This window comes from Ailuropoda melanoleuca, chromosome 7 (assembly GCF_002007445.2).
Source record: "Ailuropoda melanoleuca isolate Jingjing chromosome 7, ASM200744v2, whole genome shotgun sequence".
Taxonomy (NCBI): Eukaryota; Metazoa; Chordata; class Mammalia; order Carnivora; family Ursidae; genus Ailuropoda; species Ailuropoda melanoleuca.
The window spans coordinates 102,727,666-102,749,061 of NC_048224.1; the positions used below are offsets into that span (position 1 = coordinate 102,727,666).

The 21,396-nt window shown below is 34.1% G+C and overlaps 1 protein-coding gene across 6 annotated transcripts in view; it reads right to left on the bottom strand.

Annotated features, from left to right (window-relative positions):
* PCDH9 (protocadherin 9) overlaps positions 1 to 21,396 on the bottom strand; it is an 892,769-nt gene that overhangs the window by 858,028 nt on the left and 13,345 nt on the right. Inside the window, exon 3 of one of the 6 annotated variants that reach the window (XM_034665278.1) lies at positions 5,646 to 20,472. The exons of 4 other annotated variants lie outside the window; for them this stretch is intronic. In XM_034665278.1, the coding sequence (XP_034521169.1) occupies positions 20,317 to 20,472 (156 nt within the window). In that variant the 3' untranslated portion in view covers positions 5,646 to 20,316. Of the gene's footprint in view, positions 1 to 5,645; positions 20,473 to 21,396 lie in introns of those variants that run through there. One more of the 6 variants, XM_034665279.1, reaches the window with a different exon arrangement.

Genomic DNA, 21,396 nt, shown 5'->3' on the forward strand with positions numbered 1-21,396 from the left:
GTCAAAAATGGGGCGCCTGGGTGGCACAGCAGTTAAGCGTCTGCTTTCGGCTCAGGGCGTGATCCCGGCGTTCTGGGATCGAGCCCCACATCAGGCTCCTTGTCTATGAGCCTGCTTCTTCCTCTCCCACTCCCCCTGCTTGTGGTCCCTCTCTTGCTGGCTGTCTCTATCTCTGTCAAATAAATAGATAAAATCTTTAAAAAAAGCGCCAAAAATAATCACTAAAAAGCAAAATACAAGAGAAAAATCATACGTATGATATGATTTCATGTATACTTAATGTCCCAAAAAGTCAAATCTCAAAAACAGCTGGTAAATTAGTGGTTACCTGGGGCCAGGGTTTGGGGGTTGAGGAGAAGAGATCAACAGTAAATAGACACAAGAGACTTCAGTAGACTGATAAAATGTTATAAAAGTGACATAATGGTAGTTGCACAAGTTGCTAAATTTACTAAAAACTTTGGAATTGTACAATATAAATAGTGAATAATATGATATGTATAATTTGCCTCAGTAAAATCATAAAAAAATAAAGGGATCACTAACTTTTAAAGGAAAGTTGAAGTGATTTACTACTTAAGTTGAAACAAACTTTTTAGATACATTACTTAATGTCTATGAAACTCAAGTTTCCTCATCAATGGAATGAGGATATGAGTAACATTTACTTCATAGCGTTGTTTTGAGGGTTTAAAAAAATCCCTGAAAAAAATGTGTGGAATATTTAATGCATAATAATTATTACATATAGCAGTTCTGGTACTAATATCAATTTGCCAAAACTAAAGAGGAATCATAACAGGAGGGGAATAAAGAAAGAAATCCATCTTAAAAAATGGACTGATAAAGAATCCTACTCAGAACATGGAAATAAGTTTGTACTGGTTAGTATTCTTATTCAGGAACTCTTACCCCTGAGAGATGAGAAACTACATTTATCTCTTAACTCTGGCAGAAGACACACACTTGAAGGAAGGAAAGAAGGAAGAAAGGGAGGGAGAGGGTAAGGATGAGGGACAGAAACAGACACACAGACAGGAAGACAGAAATCCTTACGACTTCACCAAGTTTGAAATGTCTCTGACGGGAGTTAGAGGATAGTGAAAATGTATTGTAAAAAGTCTCTCTGCATATGCGACAAATACTATTAAAATATTATAATAAATTTCTTAAAGTTTTGAACATATCTTCAAAGATGAATTCTGGGCAAATACATTTTGATGTATATTTATGAAATGTTTCATATCACTGTCATTAACATACTTTTGTCTCTTTTTCAAATCAATCCTGATTCTTGGCATGAGCGTTGGGAAGATTAAAAAAAAAAATCCTAGCTGAGCCACATAGGAGCTGTGTGGCCTTGAAAATGACTCAAACATTGAGCTTTAATTTTCTCAGAAATGGGGATAAAAACCAAATTCACACATTTTTTGTGGAATTCAAACACACTATTTTATGTGAAATTACTTTATAAATTTATATGGCTATAGGCAAAAAAAAGTATTGTTTTTATTATTCTCTTTTTAAGAAGAAAGAAAATGACAGGCAAAATCTAGGTTAGAAATGTGAGGGTGAACAGGAAATTACACCTGTGTGATGTCACTCTGTAGAAATTATCTGTGCAACTTACAACAGCAAAAGGACAATGGACAAAATATAAAAAAGAAACCAAATTTAACAAATTGTGAGGACTGCATATATCAAAGGGAGCTTAAATTTAAAGCTGCCCTATTCCATTTGGCTGGCTGTCTAGCTGCTTATTTGCACATCTGCTAACAGCATCAATTATATACGCGATGAAGACCATTTTATTAATGTGATCAATGTATTCCTATGGCAAAACTGTATGTTTTTAACATTTTATCTTTTTTTTTTTTAAAGATTTTATTCATTTGACAGAGATAGAGACAGCTAGCGAGAGAGGGAACACAAGCAGGGGGAGTGGGAGAGGAAGAAGCAGGCTCATAGCAGAGGAGCCTGATGTGGGGCTCGAACCCATAACGCCGGGATCACGCCCTGAGCCGAAGGCAGACGCTTAACCGCTGTGCCACCCAGGCGCCCCATCTTTTTTTTTTGTACAAAGAAGGAAAAATATTTCTAGGCTCTATTCATTTTTATAGGAGCAACTGTTCCCAAAAAAGTTCATTTTCTAAAAAATAGTGCTGAAAAAAGAATATTACATTTCTTTTCTTTGAAATACTTCAAACTATTTTCATAGAATATTTAGTAGGAGTTGCATAGAGAGTCCAATAATTTACATGTATTTGGTTATTACCCAGGGCCATAGGTCCCTGGCAGATTTCATAGATGNATATATATATATATATATATATATATATATATATATATGTATATGAATTTTTCTGGAGATTGAGCCTACAGCTTTTAAATGATACTCAATGGAGTCAGAACACAGAAAGTTTAAGCACTGCTGGTTATAAAATGAAATATTTAAACTAACAAATATATTTGTTATATTAATAATCATTTATAGGCTGAGGCTACTGAATATTTCCAAAATGACTAAAATTAGTAATTGCTAAAGGGCACAATATCACATGTATGCATTTAATCCATATATTTAAGAATAATCCCTTAATTGTACCAATTAATAGTTATAACTTATAAATGGATTAACTTGAACACCCTTACTCTTCCATATAAGAAATGACATAATAATGCAAATAACACTGGTTTATCAAAAGTTTACCAGTATTTGTTTTCAATATTTTAAAAATAGAATACCATTTTATTAAATATAGACTTATACTCAACATGGCAAATAGTTGGATGATAACTTTTCTGGGCTATAAGGGCAATACTTATTTTAAATACCAAGTGTGCACTGTGTATAACAAAACAAAAAATAGTTATTTTTCCCATTGTATACGGAACATACTTTTTCTATCTTCCAAGTATATTGAAGAAAAAGAAATGAAATAAAATTAATCTTAGCATGCATCTTGCTATCAACAAGATTAACCGAAATTTTACTTGAAAAAAGTATAAATTATAATTGCTAGTATAATAATTAATTATTATATTAATAAAAACAACTCCATCATCAGTAGTCTTCCGTCATTCATCCATAATGTATTTGAGTTCCTACTATAAACCAGGAATTCTGCCAGATTTCTTTTGAATATGCAGCATATTATTCAGTCCCACTTGCTATACAAAACTCCGTCTTATCCTCTTCACCCCCCCAAAACCTAGACACCTTACAAACAAAGGCTGTTAAGCACAGCATGTGAAACACATCAAATTATGCGTAAAGACTCATTTGGCGAAAACATTGACCATCATACAGGTAATCAGGAGGTATTTATTAAATAAAGGATGGAATCATCCTTGGTGACATAGCATTTTAAAGTCACAAAAAAAAAAAAAAGAAGAAGTTAAATAAAGGATTCATTTACACTAGCTGGAAAATTCTGAATTGATTTATATATTCATGAATGAGTGGTTACTTGTACATTTTCAAAAACTAAGTGGGTGTTGTGCTTTACTAAAAGAAATATGTTTAAATATCAAAAGCAGCTATATAAAAATACTGACCTCAGCTTATGATGCTTACATTAATAAAAATATTAATAAAAATGCCAAAGGCTCTATTCAAAAATTTAAAACAGAAAGCTGATAGGTTTATTTAAATAATGTCAAAAGTAATTACTGGCATTAAAATATGCATTAAAATCTGATTGTATAATAGATAAGTAGCCTATATCATTTAATAAACAACAAAAATTAGGTTTTACAGTATAGAAGAATTAATGTTCCAATCACTCTCAATCTACCTAAATAAAAAAAAATTTAATATAAAAAACATATATATTCTTCCATACATATATGCACAAATTATCTATATATAAATATATGAACATATACCCAAATACATCTCTTTATTTCTAGCCATCAAGTACAGACTACATTAGCTGGTATTGTCGGTCAGAATGTATTGGTGCCAGGAATAATACTCATTCCTTTTTCCCCACCGATTCTTGTTAAAAATCACTTGCATCTTCTAAAATATGACCAATAATTCTTAATTAACCCTGCAAGTTAATATCAGAATGCATGTTTGAGGTGAAATTAAGTGGTGAAAATGGTTTGGGATAATGTACTGTATTAATGGGTTTTAATATACTAACAGAACATGCACTATTTATGAATTAAAAAGTGAGTAAAATCTTTGTAAGGAATTGTATCTCCTGAAAAAATATAAAAGAAGAAATGGATATAACTGCTGGATAGCATTAGAAGAGGAAACAATTGCAAAGAGGAAAAGGCATATTTGGAATCACTTCCCTTCTCCTATGGAAAAAGGACCCCGTTCCCCCTGGTTGTTTAATATTTAAGATACCGACAAGCCACCTGCCCAGCTCCTAGTCCTCACATTTGACTACTTCAGTATTCAAAAGATTTTTCATTACATGAATGGAAAGTAAAAAAGTGTTCTGTTTTATGGGTAGCATTGGAATGTCAGCACAGGCAAAACTATTTTCATTCAACTACATTTGATGAATGGAGCTGACCAACTTACTCTTTTTAAGGGGCAAACATCTGCACAAACAAAACCGGCAAATAGGGCAGATAGGCTAAATCTCTCTGGGCTAAAACACAAATTTAAGAGCAACAGCAATTTTGTAATACTCATTCCATATTTATGGTTAGTAAGTTTTCATCTCTGCTATTTCAAATGAGTATCATTACAAAATGGAGTCCTTTCACGTGAAGAATGCCCGGGCCTTTTAAGGACATCCATGATTTTTTGCTTGTCTTTAACAAGTATGTGTAAAACAATCAACATGCAACTGGGAAAGTGGTTATGAAATTTTCGCTCCGCTCCCCACTTCCAATCGTAGGAAATCTAAACATGAAACGCATATTTATTCCCATCCAGCAAGGTAGAAAATTATGTGTTTCATGTGGAAATAGCCAACTGGTTGTGTCGCAACAGACTTCAAGGGTGACCGGAAGGACTGTGGCGAACTCACAACGAAAAAGGCCTTTTCCTCGCTTGAGAAACCTGAATTTTCTTAGCAAAATAAGTGAGTCTGTCCCTCAGTGAACTAACCTGAACCAAATATGGATATTTATATTTACTGTATTTGGGGGGTCTAGCCTTATCTTTTTAATGGGATGTCAAAGGTAACACGCCAAACTTGAACTCTTAAATATCCATTTAAGTTCTGTAAATAGAACATTAACAAGTTTGATGAACAGACCTGTATATATTTTCTCCACATCACCTCCATGTAACTGCTTCTCTGCACTCTAGGACACTCAGAGTCCAAATTCCTTGACATCCCAATGCAGAAATCTAGACATGATGAGTTACTAGAAATTTGAGGGGGGGACCCACTTGGTGTCTTTTAGCCAAGGTTCCGCAGGTATTAGCACTTCACCACTTAGGAGAACAGCCTCCCGATTCACCAGGGGCTGGCTATTCACCATACCATGTGTTGCCACTCATCATTTTACCAATACGGTTAAGTTCAGGGAACCCTTATTAGAAAACCAGAGAACAATTTCAAAAAATGCTCACAAACAAATTCAACACAAAATCTCAACATTGTACAAAACAATTTCTGAAACTTTATTGTGAATTTTAAGATACATTTAGTAAAGGATGTTTTCCTTAATATAATTAATTAAAATAAATTGGAAAGAAATGCACATACTACTTTTTTAAAGCAAGGATAAGTACAGACTTTTGAAGCCACAATATATACAATTATATGAGTGCAATAAGCTTCCAAATACATTAGGTATATATCTGTTTAAATAAATAGTAAAATACTTGATTTGACATATGTGAGAGTCATACTGATTACACCAAAAATGTTTTACAAAATATAGCCAAAAATGGAATGTTATACATTTTGATATACAACTTTTTAAATACTTTATATATTCATTACTTAATTCAAATTATAGTGTACAAAAGTCCATTTTAATGAGGACAGTTTTGTGTTTTTACACTGTTCAGCAAATATAGATATTAAGATGCATCCCTATACATGTTACTAAATCCCCATCAACTTAAATCTCTAGCACAGGGAGGAAAAAATTCTACCAATTATTAACAGTAATAATTTTTATTGATAAATTACTAATGTAACACAAGGCAACATTATTTTGGTTATTTTAAATCTTCTAAAATAGATCACCTAATTCTTGAGGCAAATTGTTTTTGTGTATATAAAAACTTAATCTGAGACCAAAATAGAAAGATATTGCTACACTGAACTTATCTACTCTGCAGTATATTTATTTTAAATAATACCTTCAGTTATCAGTTTTCAATTGGGAAAGTTTTCCCTATAATTCTTTAATAATAATGCTTTGTGTAGTGCCTTACTATGAATCTCAAGAACTCATTTCACAAAGTAGCAATAGAATATACCGTATTGTGAATGGTACCTATAGAATAATGGTAAATGTGACGTTAAGTGTTTACATTTATAATTATTCATACATTGTAGTACAACAAGGGAAATTATTTTCAGCCACATTTCATCGTTTCCAGCCTATAGTTACACGTGACAATTTATTTGGAGTATGTAAAAATGTGGCTATTTTGCAGAAGTAAAACAATATAATTACCAGGGTGGTTTTTTTTTTTATTAATTGAAAACAAATGCTTTATTTCCCCTAGGGTTCTTTTAATAATAGAAGAATGGAAAAGGAATCAAACACATCCACCCATCTTAAAGTGCTGAAGTGGGAGGAGGGACCACTCAATGATCATTCTCTAAAAATTACTTAGGCAATAAGATCGAAAAGATGCAGTTTGCATTTAAATAATGAACAATATGTTTATCTGACTATGTCTACAAAAACTGCCTGGTAATATCAGAACACAATTACAGAATGACTAGGAGCACATTATTTTCTTTGTTTTACATATGAACTACAAAAGCAATATAAGGAAACCTATTGTATGTGAACTAAACTTGCATTTTTATAATTTTAGAATATTAGGATATCAACATATCTAAAAACAAGCAAGCAAGTTAAATTCTCCTAAACCTCCCCGGTACCAAGTGCCCACTGTTTCAGTGGGGCAGCACCACATGTCAAGCACCCAGTCAATCTCTGTAACTCACCAAGTTGCCTTTTATTGGTCAGGATGAAAAGCATGTACATTTTCTACAAGAAGTTGGTTGATATCATTTGGGAGGCTATGCAGAGGAAACACACAAATGCAGACGTCATCTGCTTTTAGTCAGGCCATAAGCTCTAAAGCATGAGCTTTATGACACCGTATTTTTTTGTCAGAGCTACTAACATTTCTTGTATGTTAGAAAGAAGCAGACTGATTTATGAGTGGGGGGGGATTCCTTCTGTCCATATTTGCATTAGGGGTTGTGTGTGTGAGGGTGTTGGTATGCTTTCAGGTTAATAAAAATAAAATATAATTCAAGTAACATGTGATTGCCAAAGAGTAATCTTATTTCTTGCCCTGTGAAATGAACAGGGGTTAATTAAGCAAATTGCTATGTCTTCTCAACACTTTGCACTTCAAGACCTGGACAGTAGCATAGCAATGATTCGTTTAACTACATTCACACTAAGTTAAGACATTTCCAGTCTCTTGGCCACTCTCTCAGAATGCTAGAAATGAAATAATAACTTCAAATATTCTTTAATTCTTCCTTAATTTTTTAAGCTAAATAAGCATAAATAAGGGTTCATAAGCTACGGATATCTGTAAATTAGGTACCAAATTTATTGAAAGTTTAAAAACAATCATCTTATTTGTGTACGTCTAGAACTCCAACATTATAGTTGACTTTATACTTCTATTTTAATGCCACTCTGTATATCAAAAACTCACCTATAATCACCATATGACAATCACCTCAATTGTCATATGATTATCAAGTTTATGAATCACTTTTTACAAATGATCTTACATCTGGCATATTCCTGATCCTTTCGGTTTTAATAATTACTATTGTAAGAGGTAATGTTTAAAAGCTTTAAAAAATACGATGAATTGCTACAATCCACTGCCTGATCTACAGAAGAGATACCAACTAAGTTATTCTCATGTTGCCACAGTTCACTTCTGCCAACGTGTGCACAGCATTCAAATACATTTTGTGGTTTCAAAAAAATCGAATGCATGCAATCAAGGAAAATAAATCATCTACTGAATAGATATCTCTAATTAGGAATGGGCATCCATTTGCCTTTTCTATCACCTCACCGTAGACAAACCACTACAGAATTTTTACTCTGCTACCATACTGTTGTCCAGTTGCATTAATCCTTTCCAAAAAGTCATACTGTCAAAAATCTAAAGATTAGCACCCCATCAGAAATCTACGAAAAAATAGTTTCAAGAGCTTGCCAAACTAATACAGTAATTTTAAAATGGTAATTTTATCAATTTGCAATAAGGACGGCTAAAAAGTTCTCAGATAACTTGAAAACATACACAGCCTTAGGCAGTGTAGGCAGTTAATGCTTGAACAACGCAGGAGTTCGGGCACAGTTGAAAATCTGTGTATAACTTTTGACTCCCCCAAAACTCAATAGCCTTCTGCTGACTGGAAGCCTTACTGATAACATTAATAGTTGGTTCACTCATATGTTGTAGGTTCTATGTATTATACACTGTATTCTTACAATAAAGCTGAAGAAAAGAAAATGTTAAGAAAATCATAAGAGAAAATAAGTTGACAGTACTGTATTTATCAAAAAACTCCACACGTAAGTGAATCCGTGCAGTTCAAACCCATGTTGTTCAAGGGTCAACTGTATATTGCCATAATTCTACTGCCCTCGTAGATAAGCTGGATAGCAGGAAAAGGAGGTGAAATTAAGGAAGGCTTCAATATGTTCTAGTTAAAATATTTTCATTAAAACTTTTGGTAAGGTATGGAAAAATCTTTTCACTTCAGACATTTCATACAGCAATATGTATATGGTTGAATAGATTTGCTGTGTACATTCATTGTATCTAATTTTCTTATTGTGGTCAGGTAAAGGATACCTTTCCTGTGAGTATTTTTAAGAGATAAAAGTGATCGTATTTAAATGAACAAAAGCATACACTACACATAATATTGGACCTCTTTGTTGAATCAATTCTTGATATTTGTGAAAAATTATTTATTTATGTGATGAGAAGAAACATACCAGCTTAAGTTACATAGCTGTTTTCCACTTCCCTTTTTATTCATTTTCTGGAAAGTTAATTAATTTTCTTGAATGTTCAAAGGCTAGGAATTGGTGTCCATGTGCCTTTCCTACCACATCCCTACAGAAAAACCACCACAGAAATTTCACTTGGCTACTTTAATATTGCCCAGTTCCATTCATCCCCTCATGCTCTTCCTCAACTTTGAAGAATTGATGTATATTAATACATAATTGTGGAGGTAGAAAGCAAAGTACATGCTGGAGAGACTCTGCTCTCCTCAAGGCAGAAATTTCCAATACTAAGACTATTAAATTTGGCTCTTATAATGTCCATTTGGATGGAGCTTGCCTATCACCATCATAACCAATAGGCATAATGTCACTACAAATTATCACCAACACCCAGAATGTCGATGCAATATTAATTTAGTTCCTCGTGAGACCTCGTCTATCTAGTTTCTGAATAAAGGAGAACTCCAGCCATATTTTAAGTCACCTAGAAAGCTGAAGCAGCACATCATGTCTGTATGCCAGGGTTCTAGTTCCCAAACCCCAATTGGGAACTCCATCATAAGACCATAACCTACTGTAAAACCAAAACAGTTTGGCAGCCTTCTACCTGAACCTGATAAATAGAGGTTACTAAAAGTGTTTGCTTTTATGTTTGGTCTCATTAAACATGAGTTACATCAAGAAAGGTGCACTGGGTGTTATACACAAGTAATGAATCATGGAACTTTACATCAAAAACTAGGGATGTACTGTATGGTGACTAACATAACACATTAAAAAATTATTATTAAAAAAGTATAATTTAAAGATAGATTACTTCTCTAAAAATGACTCTTTAAACAAATATACAAAAGTCATTCCTCACATTCCTACCACAAATTGATTTCTATTCTTACATGTGATATTGAGTTCAAAGTAAACTTGCCTGTATGTCTTTGAATTCATATCCAAGAATTATGCTTTTCCAATATCTCACCTTAATCATTTAAAGTAAAGAAATCTTGCCACTCTAGTTCACTGACAAATTAACAGGTAAACTTAGGTTTCTTACGTCAATGGTTGATCTAAAAGTATGCCCTTACCAAATTCTTGTTGTCTAACTAGAAACATGAAATCTACTTTGGTCAACATGTTCGATTCTGCTCCTTGATTAGAATAATTGAAATTTTTCTGCCAATTAAAGCTTATTAGTAAGGGTCATCAAGAAAAAGCTGCTGCCCCAAAATCGAACCAAGCTTTAAATAATAACTGAGTCCACACAATCAAAATGTAACTTTAGCCCCCAAACTATAGGTTTTTAGAAGTATAAGCCAATTTGCTTGTCTCATAACAAGAAACTTTTTCAAAGGGCCATTTTTTTTTATTGTTTAGGCATGTGACAGAATTTATGTTCTAAATTAGAATAGCATTCATGAAAGTTATTCGGTGACCCACATGCACTAGACACAATGGATGGAAAGGTTAGCGTGTTGTTCCAAGAATCACTCTCCTTTGCCAAATGGAATAAGGAAAGCCGTGTGTGCCTAACTCCTAGCTATTTCATTTTAACCTTCCAATGTACTTGAAATTAAAACTGCAACTTTCTCACCTAGAAGTTTCATCATAATGCATCTGTTGTAAGGATCAAGGGTAAAGAAATTTTATTTGACTATGGGGCTGAAATCATTCTCTCCAGTTCTCAGACTGAAGGGGGATCTTGAAAGTCCAACGCGTGTTTGACAAGTGTTTACCAGCTACTGTGAGAGTTTTAAGCAAGAAGGTATTAAGTCAGTAAAAAATATTATATATTTACAGAACTGCATAAAATTAATGGATAATTTTTGTGGTTGTGGGCGACAAAACTGAAGAACCTGAGAAAAGGGCTAAAATTGAATGAGCACTACTTATATGCATGTTTCTACATAGACATGAAGATGCGTTCTCCCCGTGCACTACAAACAGGCTGGGAGAGGCCCCTGCTGATCTGAGCTGGCAAGTTGTGCAGAGCTGGATGGTGGATGACGCTTCTGACCCATTCAGCGATAGGGGCTGGACTAAAACTTGTTGAAAGAGTCAGAAAGCATCATTCTAATCTAGGGCAGAAGAGAGATCTTTTTGTTATCATTCTAGTTTGACCTCCCCTCTTCTATTTCCCTTCTTATCGGATAGGAGTTGTTGAAAAAAAGGATAATCAAAAAACTCTTATTCTATTTTGAGTTTAGCAGAATGTTTTAAATTCACTGCTAAAAGCTACTGTTGGTGAAAAGTATTCAGAATCCTACTGCCGAAAAGATACAAATGTTATTCCTACTCTTGCTACATACTGTCTGTGAAGAAGGTTCTCTGTAAAAGGGAAAGAACCACACAGGCCTCAGGTATGGCTGCATCATCGTGCCATGTGCTCAGTGGCAAAATGTGTACACAAAAGGGATTACAAACAAAACGCATTAGACTTTGTCCTTTTTTTTTTTTTTTTACCATCACACAAAGAATTTATTTTTGGCATAACTGACTCTTGGTGATGGCACCACAATTTTATTTTTTTTAACTTAAAGTTCAATCAAGAGGCAGTATTGCCTAGCAACTATGAGCAAAGCCTCTCGTAGAACACTGGGAGGGTTCAAGTCCTGAACTACTCTTCACTTACAAGAACTGTGACCTTAAGCAAACCATTTAACTTCTCAGATGTAAAAGAGGGATATTCATAATAGTACCTGACTCACAAGGTCACTGTTCCTATTTAAGGAGTTAATACATGTAAAGGGTTGAGAAGAAGGCCAGGCATACAATGAACACTCAAGTAAATGTTGGCTATTATCATTATCTGGTGTTGGAAATCTAGTTTCAACCATGTTTTAGAAATAAAGAGATAATGGTGCCAAAGTGAATATTGTGATCTTCTCTTTCAGAGCCCCAAATATCCCCCATTCCTCCTGTGAAACTGTTTGCTATTTAGCTGAAATTACTGTGATTTATTTTGGCCAGTTGCTTTTATACACGTTTAAAGCATGTTTACATCTTTTAGTAATGAAGTAATGACTAATCATGTTAAAGTACTCAATAATTAGTTTCAACCTCAATAACATACTATTTGGATTAATGATTTTATTCTTCTTAATGTTAGCTTTTCCTCTGTATAGGCTACTCTAACTCTATTATGGTTATCTAATGTTGCTTTTGTCCAAATTCCTAATGAATTTCTTTTCCAGGCAAAACATTGGAAGGCACAGTCTACACAAATTCATTAATATACAAGTATCCAATTCCAAATCAGATGCCAATGGACATCATTCTCTTTTTACTTTTACAATAGAGGACTGATTTGATTAATCATATAGCTGTGATTCACTGTATTGTCCCCAGAACGGCTCACACTGACAATGCTCCATAAACTCACAGGATTTTAAGAATTGGCCTGTCCAGCTTCTCACCTTGCCAGTGACTGCTTACATCTCATTCCATCAATTACTGCTCAAAATAGCTAAGATGCCTCTTAGGCAAAAATCATAGGGCATTCATTTGACACCTAATCTATGTGGTTTATTATTTTGTTTTATATTACTTTTAGATTCTTTATAATTTGCTGTTGCCTGAATTAGTAACATTAAATAGTTTGGGGATTTTATTTTGAAGGACCTCCAAATGACCTTATATCCATGGAAGAAAAAATTTTAAACATCAGGTCCATAGAACCATATGGTTAAGAAAGGCATCTCGATTGCTGCACATTCAAGACGCGAGCATTGGATGAGGCTGCTTCATATGAAAAACAAAACCAGAAAAAAAAGTGTCTTGTGGCCAACATGTGGCATTTCTAGAACTACACCTCCTCCATCTCTGTCAACTCCGAGACATCCACCTACAGTGTAAAATAGTCTTTTTGTAGTACGTCCAGCAAAAACACTGATACAGCTGCTCTTTCCTGAAGCTTTTATAAGACGACAGAGCCCAGTGCAGTCAGTCAGGATAAATGCAAGCGTATCTGAGGGTCAGCAATCATTGAGGGATTAGATATCCTAATAAGCATTCCTGGGCTACCTTTCAGGTTTCAGAAGGATCCTGAACGGCCCTGTTTCTGCACTATTCTGGAGAGAATGTGGTAAGCTGCTCTGCTGTGGCAAAACCTAGTTCTAGTTTATATTCCTGTGAGCAAATAGCACTTGTCTGCCACTCAGGTGGTATATTTGGGGGCTACGTCAGCGAATTTGCAATTCAATCTCTTTAATCCCAAACTTGATTTTCCTTCAGCAATAGATTGACAGTTCTGATTATTTACATTATTTCTTCGATTTAACCCAATTTTGTCTTTGAATGTACAGGCTGCCAGTAAAATCAATAAGCATTAGATTTAATTAGCTTTTCTAAGACGTATCCTGATAATAAACACCACCATCATTCCAAATGACCGTTTGACTTTTCAAAAATTCTATTTACACATTATCCCAAAACTGTGTGTCTGCAATGTTCACAAAAGTTAAAATAGTAAAATTCATGCTTTACTACAGAAAAAAAATTCAAAGTAGTATTACTGATAAAAATAGGGTAGCTACATACTGTTTTAAGTGGATAATTTTCTCATCAGACTATAAACACCAATAATCTGATTGAGATTTTAGAGTTCTTCTGATTTGTGATTTCCGATTTAGGAGGAAAAAAGTTAATTTTCTAGTTCAGAAGGGAAAAAATTAATCAGGCAGAGACCTCACAGAAGATAAAGGCAATGCTCTGTTATCAACACTAAGGCAAGAGAGTGATAACAGAGATCATACAAACAATGGGGATATTGAGAATTGCTCATTGTCAGGAGAGACTGAACCATACGGTTTATTTTGTAATTGTTTTTCATGAGTCAATGTCAACACTGATTTGCACTGTTTGAACATATATCAAATGATAGAAAGAAGTAGGCCAGACAGATGTTGGGTGGTATGAGGAAATCTGCCAAAGAGGATGCCTAAGTATTAATTAAAGCCATAGTTCCATTTTTAACAGAAATGAAAAAAATGGCTGAATCCAATGATCTAATTTTCAGATGAGAAAATTTAATTCTCAAGATGCTAAGTGAAACTTCAGCAAAGTATTAAGTGTTTTTGAATAGATAAGATTATTGCCAAAAATTAGCAAGCAAGAAGTATCAAAGTCTTAAAAATTAGAAATCTATTTATTTTAATAACCCCTACTGGTTCATTTTCTTTGGTAAAGCAATGCATAGTCACTTACAAAAATCATAATAAGCAAAAAATTTAAACTATGTAAAAACACCAAGTTAACAATCACTGAAATGACGAGATTGGCACAGTTCTGATTGTCTGTAGAAACTGGTTACTGCAAACAGAATGACATGCATGTGATTTCCACACCAATCTTTATTTAAATGTATCTATTTTACTAAGTTTAATCTATTCTGTTTCTTCGTACTAAATTAGCTTACCTAACTGTCCATACTTTCACACTGAAAAGTGGATTACATTACTTATGTGGTTGGTCGTATCAATAAGTTTACCACTTCCCCCCAAATTGTTTATATTTTAATCAGTATATTTAAGTGCCATTACACATTTTATTCCTAAGGTGTACATATTCCTAAGGTTTCAATTTGGTAACTAATTTATGTTAGAGTAATTACTTAGAGATAGTTGCCTAAGTATCCACAGAACAGTTGGAAAGATCTTTTTGGAGTTAGGTACCAGCTTGGTGGTTATCACTGAAGCTTAACTGCAATTAAAATAGTACAATTTTCTGGCAGTGAAAATTTATCTTTAAAAAATGCACAAAAAAAGTACAGGTGAGGCATTAAATGCGTTATTTTAAAAAAATTCTGTTTGAATAGTATGTTAAAATTTTGAAATGACCTGCTCATATAAACACCATCCATATGTAAATTAGTGTTTTAGAAATGATAAAAGTTAAAAATATCATAGTCTGTCTTGCCTGAAATGTAAAGCTCACTTATGACATTTTCTTCTGTGATTAAAGGAAACCAAATTTTCAGGATATGAATGTTTCTCAATTTAAGAAAAAAAGATACAATATAGGTCTCTATTTTTCAACATGACTTCATTGCATCCATTCCTTGAAATACTGTGATAAATATTCATAAGAAAATGGACTCGCCCAACTCATAACCATCTGGAGGTAAAAGCCAATTAAACCAAACAATTATTCTAGCCAGAGTTTAACATCTATGTTCCATTTAAGCTTATGTGTTTTCCAAGGGTGAAGGCTGTTTTGCAGAATACCATGATTCAAAACGCCCCTTTGAAAAGGGATCCGTGCGTAAGTGGAACTCCATTTGTAGAGAACACTGTCTTCTTCAACTTAGGTTATTACTCAATATTATCAATGTGTGCCATGTTTTTAAAGTGATTTTTAATATAGCAAATTTGCTAATCTCATAGTTACAAAAATGAAGTTTTCTTGCAACTATATTTTATTAACACCTTTGCCTGTAGAAGAAGTGTGATTTTAAGGATGAAAAAGTGTATTTCCCTCTAAATTAACCAAAGGATAAATTTCAATGTGGCATTCTTATAATTAGAGTAATAGATCTTAGAATTTTATTATCCCACTGAAGATCAAATCTCTGGCTCTAGTTAAAAAAAAAAGACTTCAAAAAGTATATTTCAGGGAAATGATGACATCAATTTAAAACAGAGAGAACTCATATTTTAAGTAAGAGGAATTCCAAGGAAAAAATGTATTATGTTTAAAACCCACTGGAATCTTTTAAAGCAAATACAGATGTCTTATTTTCTTAAAAATCCCACTGTCTAACACTGTTTCTGGAACACTGCAGTTACTCAATAGATGTCTATTGAATAATAAAATTAATGAAAAATAAAGATTAACATATATATATCAGTAGATCATATTACAGGTCTTTGGCATAAAAAAATCATAGTTATGTATTTTTTAAAAAGATAAAAAAATTCTCAAAAAAGAATACATATTTAAAACTATAGGATATAATTCTGGAATAAGTTTTAGTATCCATTAAGGAAAATGTAACATGGTTTAGCAGTCTAGTGATAAGGCTGGATATTGTCTACTTGTCAGGCTTACGGCCAAATAGGAATTCAACAGGCAGAAAATGTCCTTCACACTTCTAGGGGCGAAAATCAAGTGGACCCTGTTCACAGAAGGAGAGATGTGAGGACTGCAGTACAAGAAATATAATTCTCTTCATAGACTAGGTATTTGGTCATTATCTGAACTGAAATTTACATATATTTCCTGGGATGCACCATCACTTCTCTACTCTAAGAGTTAAGAGAGGTTTATCATTGAAATGGACAACATAAAATGGTGGCCATCTTAACTTACATTTAGCAACATACAGTATACATTTATATGTACTTGATGCCATGAGAAGACTAAATATTTTTTTTATAAAAAAGAATGAATCTCAATCCTTAAAGCCCGATTCTTGCCATTTAAAATGTATTTAACACCTTCATTTTGTCGAATTATCTCCATGTTTGCCCTTGTGGTGGGATTGAGCAAAATTTATTGAACATCTCCTGTATGCCATGCTATAATCCTTACAACTCCATGAAGCCTGATAACTCAAGGTAATATCCATACTGTGTCCGTCCCTGCTCTGCTCACTATCCACTGCTGTAAGGTAGTACATCTTACCATAAAGCAAGCAATAGTCTAAAAGGAAATCATGTCAATGTGCCATGTTTTATCTGTTTGATTCAAATTTTCCAAGCACAAGGAATAAGTTTTCATATTGTTTTTGTTCTAAAGTCCTTTTTTTTTTACTTAGCCACTGTCTATATATAAAATTAGAACTAAACCAAAAGGCCAATACAAAAACAATTTGATCACACTGAGAAGGTAGTAAAGGTCAGTAAGAAGTTAAAAATTTAATTTCTAGGGGCGCCTGGGTGGCACAGCGGTTAAGTGTCTGCCTTCGGCTCAGGGCGTGATCCTGGCGTTATGGGATCGAGCCCCACATCAGGCTCCTCCGCTATGAGCCTGCCTCTTCCTCTCCCACTCCCCCTGCTTGTGTTCCCTCTCTCGCTGGCTGTCTCTATCTCTGTCGAATAAATAAATAAAATCTTTAAAAAAAATTTAATTTCTACAATTTAAGTCACAATGAAGCCACCTAAACATTGGGCAAATCTACTTCTTTAGTTGATAAAGTTAATTGAATTTGTAACAAATTCCCACTACCTTTCGCTCCAAATCCAAATCAATAACTTTATCTTGATGATTTCAGCTAGTCTAACATAAGGCAATGATTTTGACCCCAGGATATTAAGAAAGGCTATTTTTCAGACACTATCATATTGTGTTATATTTTTATTTACTGGATCCCACTTTTTATAACATCACCCACATATTCAAACATTATAAACTTGCATATTCAGACATTACAAACTTACTTATAAGTGAATATATATTACTTTAAAATAAGAAAGAAAAAAAAAAAGCCCTGTTGGCTATTATGCTTCTGGCTTACATATGATGAATCCCAGAAATATGATCCATATACTCCAAGGCATTTTAACTAGTTTGATTACACCATGGATGTCATTACTTCAACAGAGATGCTTTCTAGTCTATGGAATAATTGGAAGCAAAAACCAGCAGGTTTCAAATGGCTCCAGCTGTGTTAAGTACTGACTGTGAAACAGATTCACTCTCTTATATGTTGTTTTGTAATAGGAGTGATGTATAAGGTGAAAATCCCCAGATGGGTAGAGTTCCTATGGGTAATCAACAGGGAAGTAAATTAATAACAAATGCTAAACGCAGAATAATTTTAAATACAACATGCGAATGAAAATGGTGAAATACTCAAAATGAAAGATGAAGCAATTACATAAATGTGAAACAATAGGGACTAAGATCAAAAAGAAAACATAAGATCCTGTCGGCACTATTCTGATGCTGTTACAAGGTCAACTTTTCAGAAATCCTAAACAACCAAAAAAATGTTTTAAACCAAAGGCAGATTAACAAACATAACTTACTTATCAAAAAGATACAAAACTCAGATTCCAAAAAACCACCAAGAACAAAACTAAGAGAACATGCATTAAGTGAAATCAGCACCTCTGTCAGCGGCAAGCTGGCATCCTTGGACAGAAAAAAGAGAACAGCAGGTAGGTTTTGTTCAGATTTTTTGGTTTTGGTTGTTGTGTTTTTTTGTTTTTGTTTTTGTTTTTGAGTGTCTGCCTACCATGGGCCATGTCTTCGTCTCTTGATGACCTTATGGATTAGGCATGACTACATTCATTCTACAGACAAGGAAAGCTAGGACTGGTATATTTAAATGATGTGCCCAATGTCACAGTTTTTAGTAGCAGTTCATGGAGTCATTTTTCTTACTCCAAATATTACATTTCTTCTTGGGTCTCAGTTTTTTTCACCTGGAAAAAGAATTAAATAGGCCAAATACTCTCAAAGGCCCATTTGAGTCTTGAGAAACTATTCTATGAGTTCTTTTAGACACCAAATTTATCTTTCTAAAATTAATATAGTAGCTAGACACTGCTCCAGTCACTATTCAATTATTATTTTGCTTCTTTTTATAGAACTCATACGTGATTCTAGGGTGATGTCTGGTTGACTCAAAAATCTATTAAGGGAACTTTAATGTAACAACTTTTTTTTTTTTAACCTCTAAAACACCTGTCCCTATCAAGCAGGTAACAAAGAAAATCTATTGATCATTATGTTTAGAGGTAATCACTCAATAATCTAAGTATTTCAAGGTTTAAGTAAAAATTTTTGATGAGGAGGCTTAGAAGAAAAGGAATCTGGGGTGCCTGGGTGGTTCAGTTGGCTAAGCCTCTAATTCTTGGTTTGGGCTCAGGTCATGATCTCGAGGTGGTGGGATCTAGCCCCGTGTCGGGCTCCCCACTCAGTGCAGAGTCTGCTTCAGATTCTTTGTCCCTCTGCCCCTACCCCCACTCAAGTGCTCTTTCTCTCTCTCTCTCTCAAACAAATATATAAAATCTTTTTTTTTTAAGAGAGATCTGATCCTGTTTATTTAGTTCATCCTTTCTTTTCCCATTATATCCCAATATATGAAAAAAAAGTATTATGATGGGCAGGCATAGTGGTGTGGAAAAAATGAGGGAGAAGATGGAAACTGGAGACATCTGATTATGTGACAGGAGAGTATTTATGTCCATCAGAATCAGCAGTTTGGCAGTTTTCTAATTTTCTGCTCCTCTCTCATCTACATGCAGAAACCGCTGAGTCAAGACACTGACAAATGATATAAAGGTGTTAACTATACTTCACTGTTAAAAACTCAAAATGGTGAAATGCAGAGTCTAAGACAGCCTATACTAACTCATCTATAGGACTGGTCTAAGTTAGACCTCCAGAAGAATGGAGGGGTGCCAGGGAGACCATAATTTCTTAGATTGGAGAGGATAGTGACCCCTCAGCCACAAAAAATTCTTTAAACTAATTAGAGCTTGTGTCATCAGGCCGCAGATGTTATAGAGGAAAATACAGACGGCAGCTGAAAGCAAACATTCACTCCCTCCATATATACTTTTTTCACTCCGGCCTCTGTCACAGCAACAATGGATATAGATGAGCTTTTGTGTGTCATACGTTTACCACATTTTAATGCAATCTAAAGTGACCTTACTGGGAGGTAACTTATGAAGAACAATTTTGAGTGCACTGAGTTGCCTTGTAATATATTTAAAAAAAAATATATAAAAGGGTTGCAGCCCTTTTCAATAAAAAAAGTCCCTAATGAGGAAAATGTTCCAAATTTATACATAGCCTAAAAATAGTGTTTTACAAGTAAAAGTAGGCCACACATAAGGAAGAAATGACAGTGTAAAGGTAGAGTCCTAGACTGGAAATAAAAGCCATTGGCTTTAGCCATGTGACTTGGGGAAAAAAAAACCAACATATTTTCTGAATCTCAGTTTCTACATTGGCTGAGTAAGAATGGAATGTCTTCTTTATATGGTTATGGGGATTCAATCAATGGAACTGTTATACATATATAAAGTACGATTCCAATATCAGCTTCTCTCTCCAGTTAGGTCACCATTTGCTGAATGTCTATTAAGATCACTCCTAGGCATTGTTGGAGATTTGGTCTTGGAAATACAAAGGTAAGTAAGATACAGCCTCTTAATTTAAGGAACTTTCTTACAGTCACCCTCATTATTAAGCTTTAAATTACGACATACCAGTGTTTGACTTAACTGAGTTACCAGTTGAGACTGAAGGATCATGAGGAACCAGGGTCGTGTGTTGAACAATCCTGAATATATGCCTGGGGTTGGTACTGCATTGGCTGGAGAGGATGCACAGACTTGCCAGTAACAGATGGTCCTACAGGAATAGTTTAAACCCTGAGGAGTGTTGCTTCCAGTATCATCCAGAAGTCAATAACCTTAGCAAAAGCAGAATTTAATTGTCTAAAACAGAGACTTGAGGTGTCAAAATGATTTTGCTTAATTATTACCATGTTTAAAAATCAATCAATGAATTCAACATATTTTGCCATCACTGCTTGGCAGAAGATTTTGCTGTCAAGACCAAGAATGAGCTCATGTCAAACTAAAATATCCTAAAGACTGTGTCTGTTTTTACTACAACTTACTGTAATTTTGATACTCATTTCAATTCTGCAGCAAAGAGAAAATTTATTTTTATAAAAATTTAACATCTTTTTTATGTTGGAAATTTGAAGATTGGGAATGCACTGAAACATTAATCCTTACAGTTTAATTTAACATTATTCCTTCACCTTTAAAATGGTTATCAGTAAGAAAAACTCGATTTTAAAAATCACAAAGGACAACTATAGAGATTTTCTATTTCTAGGAAGAAAGGACACATGGCGGGTGTGTTGATACTCGTTGGGTGTTCTTGAGCAAAATATACAGACATGCAGAACAGACATGCAGAAATAATTTTGCGTCATTTTCAAATCTATCTAGAAACTTAAGAAAACAGATGTACATCAAGTAACATAAATGAATATAATCCACCTAGTGAATGACAAGAAACGGAGCAAAGGAAAATCGCCAGTGCAGGTGTGTTCACAGCTGACAAACAGAAGGAAAGCTATTGTGATTCTAGGCTTCCAATGTGAAAATTGGTTCAATGACATGAATATATGACACAGGAGGGCATCAACTCACAACTCAGAACTCACTCCATTTTGTCTCCATTTGTCACTTGCACCTTCTACAAAAAGTTGCCTGCAGAATCCTATGTAGCTGTGTGTTTGAAAGTCCTCAGCATGCAGCT